Source organism: Macadamia integrifolia, chromosome 5, assembly GCF_013358625.1.
Source record: "Macadamia integrifolia cultivar HAES 741 chromosome 5, SCU_Mint_v3, whole genome shotgun sequence".
Lineage (NCBI taxonomy): Eukaryota > Viridiplantae > Streptophyta > Magnoliopsida > Proteales > Proteaceae > Macadamia > Macadamia integrifolia.
The window spans coordinates 30,318,727-30,331,127 of NC_056561.1; the positions used below are offsets into that span (position 1 = coordinate 30,318,727).

The following is a 12,401-nucleotide window of genomic DNA, read 5'->3' on the forward strand; positions in this document are numbered from 1 at the left end:
CCCCCCCCCCCCCCCTCCCCCTTTCTAGAGGGAAAGACAGTCATTTGGTCTCCTTCCTCTGGGTGTTTTTCCTCCTCTTCTGCTTGGCATCTCGTGAGGGCTCAAAGCACCACTTTTCCTTGGTATAAAATAGTTTGGTTCAAATCTCACATCTCTCGGCACAGCTTTATTGTTTGGGGAGCTCCCTCAATTGTCTGCCCACTCAGTCCTCCTTCCTTGTCCTCTGCCACATCCCTATCCCTCCTACTTGTTGCCTTTGCTGGAATGTTTCCAAAGATATCAACCACCTCTTCTTTGAGTGTCCTTTCACTTACACCATCTGGAAGCGAGTCCTTGCTAGTTGTTGGCCTACCAGGAGGTCCTCCTTCCCCCTCTTATATTTTCATTATGCCTCTAATGAAAATATAAACAGATTACAGAAATGGAATGTAGATAAGTATTAGAAACTGGTTAAGAAATAGCATCCTGAGTCAAAACATTGTGTTAGCACTGCACAGGAAGTTCAGAGCAAAACAGCAATGACCACCTGAAGTTGATAGTTGAGTTGAGAAATTGAGATCAGACCTGACTGATCCTGGGACTTCAGAAGAACAGTACACAAGAAGTCAGATTCAATAGTAATGTGTGATTTGTAACTGATTGGAAACAGAAACAATATCAGTTCCTCAACCAACCATGAAGGAGAAAAGAAGAAAAAGAAGATATAAGAATAAGAGAAAGGATATGTTAGGCCTTTCACCTAACTGTAGAAAAGGAATACCACCAGCTCCAGCCTTAGCATCCCACCAAGCTTTCCCTACTGCATCACACTGTAGAGCAGTTTTAAATCCCACAAAACCATGCTCCGTCTCTCACAAAACTCTCAAGCTCAAGGCTAGATTATTTCTCAGATCTATGGTAGTGGGTATGATCCTCTACTCTTTATTTATAACTTCATGGAAATAAACAAAATAGGAAATCCCCCTATGTATGGTGGGGGGTGAATCCCTTACAACCTAAATATCTCTTCAATGTAGAAGCTATTCTAGAACATTACAAAATAGAAACTAACTACTTAATCCTGGATAGGACTTAAATTCATAATAAAACATAAAGCGTATGGGCCATAAAACCCATGGATGCTCAATTAAGCCTATTAATCCATTCTTGGTCCAGTTTGAAAGCCTGGTTATCTGCTGGCCTCCTTGTTCTTTTGAACTGCATCAGTTTGGGTTAATTAAACTTGGTGAATGTCTAGGTCTCTTAGCAGTGTGATACTGTGATGTTGTTAAATGAGTTTTGTGCGATTCAATGGACTTGTGGAAATAGCTCTCTCTCTGTCTCTGTCTCTGTCTCTGTCTGTGTGTGTGCGTGTGCCTGCGTGCGTACGTGCGTGCGTGTGTGCGTGTTTGTTTGTTTGTTTATGCCGGATTATTGTGTCTCATTGTTTGATTACGGTTAGCCTGATCTTTTCCTGATGATTGTGAGTTATGAGAATTATCTTTTTATTTCAGATACTTCAAAAATTCACGTGGTATTCACATTTATCAGGGAAACAGTTGTTTACCCTATTTAGGCATTACATGACATAGGCTATTAGTTGCCTATTCCCATGAGTTATTTCTCTGTATTGTATAACTTTGATTATTTTCTTTTTCTTGAGATTCTTCTCTTAAAAGTCCTGACCCATTTACTCTTGTGCATTTAGTTTCCTACTGTGAGATTTAGTATTGATAAATGTGATTTGCAATAGGTGAAGAATAAAGTTGTCCGCGAGGTCATAGATTTTGTCAAGGGACATCAGTCGCTCTTTGATCAACTTCTTAGGGAAAATGTTTCTCAATCTGACGAGTTGACTTTGGAGCAAATTAATCTTGTTGTTGGTATACTTAGCAAGGTAAGTTTCCTTCTGAGAAGGCAGAGCAACTGCATTTTGGCCTTTGGGAGGCACTCCTTCTATTCCTGCTGATTTGTTTTATGCACTGGATATGCTGTTCTTTCTTCAGTTTCTTGGTTATATAACTCTTCTAGTTTATTTATTCATGCTACTTCGATTAAACAATCTGCTTTGGATGCCCTATAGGTTTGGCCATATGAGGAGAGTGATGAATATGGTTTCATTCAAGGGCTTTTTGGCATGATGCGTGTTCTTTTTTCTCGTGATGCCGAGTCCTTCAGTTTTTCCCAATCAGTACGACCCCTTGAGGTAACCATTTTGATGTCTTAATTTATAAGGAAATACAGTTTTGATTACATCTATTTATCAATTATGTTCTCATTTGAAATGATCAGGACCAAAGGAAGTTAGAGTTGATCTTGTTTCGGCTATGCTTTAGTCTGGGCTCTTACCTTTATTTTCTGGTTACAAAGAAGTCCCTCCGGCTTCAGGTATGTGTAGTAATGCTTTTATTCACGCACTCTATCTCTCTCTCTCTCTTGTGTGTGTGTGTGTGTGAACACAAATGATACTGAGTCCACACAGTATTCGGGACTTTTCAATGATAATCGTTTTCTTGCAATAGATACTGAGTTTTGGGGTCTTTTCGATGATGAGAAACACCATCAACAGCTTTTTTTTTTTTTTTTAACTCCATGCACTGGACTGTCTCTATAATTCAGTACCCAATAAAATAAGTGTGAATGATTTCAAATAAAAAGCGGTAATTTTACTTACAGCAGCTCCACTTTCCTGAAAACCAGTCAACCAAAGCAGCGGTAGCCAATAATTGAATTGCTGGATCAACGGGGTTGTTGGTTGTCGTATTTCTGAGGTTTTCTCAATTTCTATTTTAAAAGAGATGGATCTGTTGAAATATCCCACAAACTTGTAGTCTGCTACATGTTAAAGACCTCAAACAAAACCTGTTTTGAATGGTTATAGAGATAATTAAATGAAGAATGAGTCTCTCCCTGTGTAGGTTGTTCGGAGGCTTATCTGAAATCCAGAACAGCCCCAAACCAAATACGACTGACCAAAGTTGGAAGCTCTCTCAGGTGGGAGCCATGGTGGCCTGATGGCTGGAGTTGTAGAGGCGGGGGTGGGGGAATTGTAGAGAAATGAATGAGAGACAAGACATGGGGAGAGGGGGGCAGTGGATTTGTAGAATAGGGGGTTAGGGAATTGCAAAAGTTGAAGGTGGGGTGGGGCAGGCCTGCAGGGAGAGGGGGAGATGAGAGAGATGACAGTTGAGAGAGACGGGGAGATGAACCAAGCGGCGACGAGTGTGCCTAGGTGGAGAGGTGGGTTCAGAGAGAGAGGCATATGGGAGAGGAGGAAGCGATAGGAGAAGAGAGGGGGAGGGATTAATCGAGCGTTGCAGGGTGATCCCTTAACTTTTGTTTATGAACAAAAGAACAAATTTAAATGTGTTATTTTCTTTATCAATAATTGTGTTCTTGTGCACGGTTCGCTACAAAAGAACAGAAAAAATGAACCGGTGTCACCAAACACATTTATGCTCTTTTTTTGTTCCAAGAGAACAACAGAAATACTTCAAAAGAACATTGCCAAACAGACCCTTAGTTTCCATCCAGTTATACCAATGCATAAAAGAGGCATTTAATTTTATTTATTTATTTATTTTTTTTTTTCACATTATGGACAAGCACTAAAGGATACTCTTGAAGCTACAAGTTGAAGATTTTACTTCCTAATCCTCCAACCATCACACAGTGCTATAGGTTCTCTTGCGTAATTTTTAAGAGTCCGGTAATACATCAGTCATCCATTTATCATTGTCGATGACTTGATCACCACCAGTACGTCCTTGTTATCCCTAATCAAGGATTAAATCGGTTGGCTGATTGTAATATACATATCGGACCTTGTCTGTTCTTCAAGAATAGGAGCATCTAGGATGATGTTGTGCACTTGCCTGTTAGGTGAAGCTTGATCTCAGTTTAATCCAAGAAGTGCTAATGATTTTTCCTAAATAACGGCGCAGGGGGTGGTAATAGGGGTGTTTACTAGGGGTTATAGTTGTCAAGGCGACGACTAGGCGTCCAGGCGGTTTGCCTGGGGCCGAGGCGACAGTCGCCTTATTGCACTGCATGCCGCCTTGTGTTTTGGCACTTATTTATGCCAAATATCATTTAAGTAAATGTTCATTTACTTAAGATATTATTCATAAATAAGCAAATACCCCTTATTTGAATCCAATAAAAATAGTTTAAAAATCAAGTTCCAAAAAGATAAAAAGTCAACCCCCCAGTCCAAGGACAAAAACTGGATTTTGGTCATGGGGGCGATTTTCAACTTTTAAATGCTGGGGTTTTTCTCAATTATGAAAATTTTATAAATTATATCATGTTAAAACATTGCTAAAAACCAAAATTCCGGTAAAATAATCTTTTGTTTTGATATCCATAAAATTATTTTCATTCATGCGATTTTAATAGTATTCACTCACTTAAAAATAAGTTTGACTAGAGTATAACTTTGTCATTACAACTCAGATTTAAGTAATCTTAGACTTGTTGAAAAACTGATTTTATATTATAACTAATTCAAAAAGTCTCATGTAAAAATAAAATCATTTGACCAATCAAACTTATTGTAGAACAAGATCATTTCTCCAAATTTTGATTTTTTATTACTTAATATGACTTAATGTTAATTTTTTTATGATTTAATATGACTAAATGTTGATTTTTAATAACTTGATGTTGCTTAATCTTGATTTTTTATGATACAAGGTATATATAGCTTACTAAATAATGTTAGAAAATAGGGAAAATAAAAAATAACACTTGGTCGCCTTGTTCGCCTTAAGGCGGACGCTTTCTCGCCTAAGCGCTTAAATAACCCTCCACCGCCTTGGTTCGCCTTGGCACCGTGACAACTATGCTAGGGGTTATTTTGAAGAGAAAAATGCCAAAATATTTCTCACTGTCTGTTCACGATTCTGGTTTCATAGAAGACATTTTGCCCCTTTAAAAGAGATGTATCGAGCGTATTGTGCTGTAGTGGTATTGTATCGTACCGTATTGGCCAATACTGTTCGATATGTATTGATACTCTTAAACTTTCATTCATTCGGGAAAATTTATGTATTGATGAGTATCGATGGGTATTGTAGACTCACGAATTAGTGATCTATTTTAGGTTGGGTTACCTAGAGTATGTGGACGATGACATCTATAAGTCTATTGTGTTGGATTTTGAGCGTTTCTTCAGCCATACTATATGACGTGACCATCAATTGTAATAGAGTCGAAGGAATGCTTTTGTTGGAGCAACAAACTTCTAGTGGTTTTGAGCTTCCCTGGAACTCCATGTGATAATGACATGGCATAGGGGTTCAAAAATAACATGTAACTTGTACAATTGTATTTACTATCTAAAAAGTGTCTACAATGAGACTTTTTGACATTGGTGGTGTTAAATGTTTCTTCATTCTTGATACATATTTTTAATTTTTTTTAATTGAATGTTGTGTGTTGTAGTACTAAATTATATGTAGAGTATGTTGTATAAGAGAAAGGTACAATAGGCTATGGCATACGCTTGCAACCTAGGGAGTAGGTTCTAAAGCGAAAGTACCATTTTATGTGTGTTTTTAATGGTTTGAGTATGTGTAATTTTGCTTAAATAGGATTTTCCTGAAGTTTCAAGGAAAAATTCGAATGTTGACCACCAAAATGGGCATTGCGGTCTTTTGATCGAAATAGACCAAGTTTTGACCGAAATTTTGGCATTTTACGGCACATTTCGGTTTTGACGAGAGTTAAACCTGGTCGAAATCAACATCTCAAACCTTGCTCTGAGTGACCAGTATATCCTATTAGAAGCTTGGTTATTTAAATTTTGAAGTTGTAGGTTGTTTTGTCACTCTGGGCTGCACTTGAAGATGTTCATTTTGTTATTTTTCAGCATGGCGTACAATATGGAGGGAATTTCTCATAGTAAACCCTTTCAAAACATTGCCAGGACTTGCACTCACCTAGAAAGGTTAATTTTTAGCAAAATCGGCTTTCAACCAAAGTCCTACAAATCCAAGTCAGATGAACTGATTAACAGCATAATCAAAGCCTTAGGTATATAATTTTTATAACAAATATATATATATATATATATGTATTTACGTTTTGGGTGAACTTGTTTTTCCTTTAGTAACGGAGTTACAGTACACCAAAGGGGAATTCGTGGACCTATGAATGGGGATATTCCCAAAACTCGCAAAGAAAAAGGAAAGTGACTTGGACAGATCTTCTTTGTCGAAACCTTGGACCAATCAATCAAATCACAGGGTGGACAGTCATGTTCATGAACCCTGCCTCATGGTTTATGTCCCTTGGTGTTTGATAAGTGGGAATGAAACTGTATACATGTTTTAAAATTGTTCATGCACACTTAGGTCACTAGGGGTTACCTTATCGCCTAAGCGCTTAGGAAGGCCCTCCATCTCCTTGAATAACCTATATATATATATATATATATAAACTCATTGAGTCGCTTAACTGGGAAATATGAAAAAGTGATCCAAATTAAAGCAGCAGAGGACTCCGGACATAGAACAAATTTGGAACTAATCTAGTATTTATATCCAAATTCTGCAGTCTTCCCTTGAACTTCATGACCATGATGAGGAAATCTTCTCCATCAAGAAAATGTAGGAAACATTGTCCAGGATTAATGCTTGTACTCCTGTTGAAGAATCCAGTTCTTACTGATAAAGCTCTTGATCTTGATAAGCACATGGTTTGAGGAAAAAATTCAGCAGGTTCCCCTTGGTGAAGGATGATTTTTTTTGCTTTGGAGAACTGTTACGTGGAAGAGAACATGAAACCTTACATAACTCAGCAGCTTTTCATTCATATCACTAGGAGGCTACACAACTTCCTTGCTAAATGGAATGAAAGAAAGGGAAAAAGCTTTTATTCATGGGAGTAGAAACAGATATTAGACAGAAAAAATGAACTAGGGTTTCACCACCAGAGACCAAGAACCAGGGTGTTGAACACCTAAGACCTTGGATATACAAAAGGCCTTAGCTGAATGGTACTTGTGGCAAGGAATGTATAAAAATCTCACTTTTAACAGTTTTCTCTAAGAAATAGGGCCATTCACCAACAAGCTGGATTAATTTTGGAACTCCTTTTATGCTCTAAAGATGCAGCCTTTTTTCTGATTACACATGCTTCTGGTGGCAGGTCTTGGATTCTAGTGATCTTCATGTGTCTGCTGGACAGCAACAGCCCACATTGAGTTCACTTGTTTGTCTTCTTAATTCTGTAACAATGGCTCTTGAGAGAGCTGCTGAGGAAAAATCCTTACTGTTGAACAAGGTATCTTGATTTTTGTGAATGAACATTACCTTTGTCTGATTTCCTTTTCATTTCAAACTCGCATCCTTTTTATTTCAATTATGTTTGCTAATTACCTTTTTATTGTCTCTTAGATTCAAGACATTAATGAACTATCAAGGCAGGAGGTTGATGAAATTATTAATATATGCACACGACAAAATTGTGTCTCGTCATCTGACAATATTCAGAAAAGGTATGCTCTACTCTTTGGCTTTGCTTGGTTTTGACTGTAGCATAAACAATTTCAAAATACTCTTCTCATGGCACACATTTAACAGCTTGTACTACATCTGGTATTATAACCTAGCCTATTGAATTTTATCAAGATATTAGGGGTATTTTTCTTGGTTAGTTGACCTTGTGATTATTCAGGATTGTATAAGATCTACATACAATTCATGCAATGTAGTTAGGGCTTATATACAGATGCATTGTTTGTTGAAGCATTGCCTCGGAAACTAGGTGCTCAAGGCTGTCAATGGGATACCAAATTAGACAAAATATCATAGTTGTCAAGGTGACTAGCTCCCCAATGTGTTAAAGGGGTGCCTAGGCGACAAGCCACCTGCCTAAGCATTGCCTAGGTGCGCCAGGCATGCAGTACATGACCATATGTAATATGGCAATGGTAATTTTACATAGTTATGCTTATATGCAACATATAACCATATCGATGCAATATGATATAATTATGCTAGTAATGATCTAATATGAGAAAATCAACATATAATAAATAAATATAGTGATATAAAATAAGTATATGAACGGAAAAAAAAAATAATAAACATAAATCAACGCAAACTCGTGAAGTGTCAAAAAGGTATGTTGTAGCCTTGGACCCAAGAAAGAGCCTGGATGCCTAGGCAGTAGCCTAGGAAATTATGTGAAATATAAATTCAGTGTGTGCATAGGCAACAAAGCTACAGGCAAGGCATGGTTATGTAAATTACCACATTGAGTATGCCGACCTTTTGACCCAAGAGAGCTAATGTTTATGTATAGATGCAGTATTATTATCTTTTTCTTCTTTCCTTGCTCCATACCATAGTTGTACAACTTGTGCTAAACAGCAGACTGATGGAGAAAAATTGATCCAACTTGTGCCCCAAGTGGCCACCTTGGAGGTCATCAAGGCTAGCAGCCCAGCCTTGAGCTAGGGCTGCGGCATAGGCATTTTACAAAAATATTGAAAGGAGTAATTCATAATTACTTCGATAAGTGCATAACAGAAGTAATTCATGATTACTTCAATAATTGCATTTATACTCCCAAGTTTTGAGCATTCTTGTTTTGGTAATTCAAAAAATATCTTTGGTGGAATATATGGTGGCAAGTTTATTGTCTGTATATTTTAAAAAAGTGCTATGCTCTGTTGTTTGTTATAACACATGGCTTGAGAACTGCAACTAATTCATGGTCATCTGTTCTACCTCTACATTTCTTGTAGGCAGTGATTTTCTGATACCCATTTTCATGTTGCTTTTCATTTTGCTTTCTTCAATTCAGGAGGTACATTGCAATGGTAGAAATGTGCCAGGTTGCTGGCAATAGGGATCAGCTTATTTCACTACTCCTTCCGCTTGCAGAGCATGTTCTCAATATTATTCTTATCCATTTCCGGGACAGGTAGAACTTCTCAAAATTCTGGTGTTCTATTTTTTTTTCAGTGGAAATTTGCCAAAAAATAATATTTTTATTTCTCTTGACAGTGCTACCATTCCTGAACCTAGGGAAACTACAAGATTGATTATGCACAGTTCATGTGATGAATCCAGACAGGACACATCCTTGTTATGCGCGAAGTTACTTCCAATTATAGAGAGACTTGAATCACTAAGTGAGGTATGGTTTATAATTGTCTCTTATAAATATTTGGTGGTAAGTTTGTTGTTTAACTATGTTACCAGCACACTTCATATTATGAGCGGCACCCCTGTTGCACCTATGTCTGACTAATGTAGGCTTGGGTTCATGGGGACCCTAATTTTCTTGCCCAAACACCTTTCAAGCAGGAATTGCAAAACTGAGGTACTAATTAACTGAATATGGGTGATCTGAAGTTACTAGCACCTTTCAAGCAGAAATTACAAAACTGAGGTACCAATTAAGAGAAAATGGCTGATCTGATATTACTAACCAAAAGGCCATATTCCATCTCAAAAATTCAGTTACATGATAACCTTATAGATTTGGAATAAGAAATCCCACTATTGAATCTTGTCCTTCCCTAATAGAAATTCCAATACTAAAAACCCAAAAATTAGGAATTTCTAACTAGGAAAGAACACCCTCCTAAATTAGGAACTCCCAAAGCAAATTCATATATCCGTAGTTAAAACTAAATGTCAGCTCAAAATCCATGACCCCATCGGTTGATAAAAGTCCTAAACCCACAATTTAGAAGAAAAAAAACTCGTGGGACCTAACTGCATCAACTACTCTGTGTAGTCTATGAGAATGCAGTAAATGGACTCTTTGCTGCACCCAAGTTGTATCCTTTGCTGTGTCATGTCAAAATAATTTGTTCAATAGGTCTCATCGGTCTGCTGTTTTGCTATTTTGGATTTTTTTTCTGTGGACAAGTGGTTGGAAAATTGAATTTGCATGATTCCTGAAAATGGACTTTTAACATCTTGGCCCTTACCATAAATATATGAGATCTGTTTACTGACATCCAGTGAAGACCAGGAAGATGGCCTAGTATTTCAAACTAATCTGATCAGTAGTAGGAAAGTATTGGGTTTTTGTGAACTTGAATTCTCTTGGAACTTTTTTATTCCAACCCCCTTCCTCAGCAGGAAAGGGAAAAAAGAAAAAGAATTAGAAGAAAAAGTTTGTTGGGTTGTTAGAAATTAAAAAAAGGGGGGGGGGTGTGCAAGAGGGTCTAAAAAACCCAGCCCAGTCCAGTGTCCTCAGGGCTCAACCCAGGCAGGGTCGGGCTATGATATCTCAACCCATGCTTGACCCTACCAGGCTAGGGCCAGGGCACGCTGGGTTGGCCTTGTTCCAATTAGTTAGCCCAATAATAATCAATTTTGAATTCTCCACCATCTCTCCCTCTCATTTGTTGGCAATTCGAGACTAAAAATGAGTGCATTCTCTTAGTCCTTTCTACTCCCTTGGAACTTGTTATTTATTTTTTCGTTTGACATTGAAAACATTAGAGAGGGAGTATAGAATGTAATGCTTATAAGTGAAGCTACACATTCCAACCCACTTATGCATTCCAGGCTGGGTTCAACCCAAAGCTTCAGCCCAGGCCTGGCCAGACCCTAGCTTGAGCCAAAAATCTAATGCTTATAAGTGAAGCTACACATTCCAACCCACTTATGCATTCCAGGCTGGGTTCAACCCAAAGCTTCAGCCCAGGCCTGGCCTGCCCTGCAGGATGAATAGTGGGGCTCAGGTTGGGTTTGAAACTTAGCCGAAGTTGAAAAAAGTTGGATAAAAATCCGGGAAAATCAATAAAGCCATTATTTGTAGTAGTTTTCAATGCATATATATGAAAACTGAACAGGTCCAAAACCAAAATTTGGCTTAATAGTTTTGTTTTGGTTTGACCCATTGCCATCGTAAAACTGGTTCATCCAAACCGGATCAAACCAAACCAAACTGACCAACAGACACCCTTAGTGTTGCTATATTCTGAATAATTTTTTGGTTCGTTCTTCATCATGAACATGAGTTTCTATGCTACATTCTGGGTAAGAATCCACGGAACTTCTAATTTGGTTAGCTTAAGAAGCTGCTAATATGTTTCTTTGGCTGCTGCTTGTGTTAGGGTAAAACGGGCCACAATCTGAAGGTGTTCCGTAGATTAGTGACTTCACTCAAGGAAGTGACGATTCCACATTTGTCTCTCTGAGGGAAATTTATTGACATATGACTTCGAGGTGAACCTGAGGTCGCATAAAGTTGACACAGTTTTGTAAATCTGTATCATTAGCAAGTGCAAAATGCTGGTATGTACCCTAGAGGTTGTATATATATGCAGCTTGAAAATTTCTCGGTTTTAATTTATGCAATGCATTTTAGTTGAAAACCATAAGAAACTCATATTTGCCATTGTATGATTGATGACCTCAAATTATTTTCATGCTTCCTGTTTCTCCTATTGTTTTCCGATTATATACCTTACCGGATATTAATATAAGGACATTTTCCACTGATAAAAGCACAAGTTATCCCATTAAAGTCTGATAGGAATGAACTTATGGTCATGGCTTGAAAGGATTCATATGATACTGCTGAGAGAACAGGTTGCACATATGATAGATCTAAATCCTCTCCTACATATGGGCGGCCTAGGAGGCATCCGGCGGCTGGGAGGACTTGCGCATGCACTGTAATATATGGGCGGGTCCTCCTAGCTGTTGGATTACACCAATTCTAATCCGATTTTGAAAATCATGACAGAAAGCCATTAATATGGAAATCTGTCATTTGGCACGGATGGCCCAAGAAAGGCAATAAGGCATTGAAGAGATGAGGCTTGGAGTGATTTCAAGGAAATAGTGGAGTACCATAGGGATTTAATGTAAGCAACAATCCATTCATGGTAGAGGAATTTCATGCCTCTAGATGCTGCTGTTCCACTCTGATGATCCTTGTGTGCTCTAGTGATCTTCTCAAGTATCTATCAATGGCCAACAGGGGATGGTTTTCAGCTTCTCTAGTCTCTCTTTAGTTACAACGTTGGATATCCTCCTAACTCCCTTCCATCAAAGTAGGAAACTACAACTAGTTGGAACTCGGAACTATCTTATCCTAATGTGGCAATTAGGTCACATCAACCAACATTCTCCTGAAACAAGTTGCTTAATGAATATTGTCAACTTTAAGTTTTTGGCATAAGGTGTAAGAGGTCATGTATTTGAACCTCTGTCGGTCCCACCTTTCAAACGCCCACCCACTCCCCGGCCTATGGACCCCAACCTATAGGCTTTAGATGATGATTGGGTAGTCAATGACCACCCAAAAAAAAAGAAAAGAAAAAAACCAACATTCTCTCACTTCATATTGTCACATGCCAAGTAATTCTTTTGAGTTACATTTGATGTATTGTCGTACTTTAAACATTAGTTTCCTATCATTCAAAAATGAAAACTCCAACC

The 12,401-nt window shown here is 38.0% G+C and overlaps 1 protein-coding gene across 1 annotated transcript in view; it reads left to right on the forward strand.

Moving 5' to 3' along the window:
* Positions 1-11,399, forward strand: part of LOC122077997 (nuclear pore complex protein NUP205) — a 79,799-nt gene extending 68,400 nt beyond the window's left edge. The window contains exons 37-44 of the mRNA XM_042643877.1: positions 1,733-1,876; positions 2,063-2,185; positions 2,272-2,367; positions 7,132-7,266; positions 7,380-7,480; positions 8,794-8,913; positions 9,018-9,129; positions 11,069-11,399. Coding sequence (XP_042499811.1) covers positions 1,733-1,876; positions 2,063-2,185; positions 2,272-2,367; positions 7,132-7,266; positions 7,380-7,480; positions 8,794-8,913; positions 9,018-9,129; positions 11,069-11,152 — 915 coding nt within the window. The 3' untranslated portion in view covers positions 11,153-11,399. The remainder of the gene's footprint in view (positions 1-1,732; positions 1,877-2,062; positions 2,186-2,271; positions 2,368-7,131; positions 7,267-7,379; positions 7,481-8,793; positions 8,914-9,017; positions 9,130-11,068) is intronic.
* Positions 11,400-12,401: the final 1,002 nt, after the last annotated feature.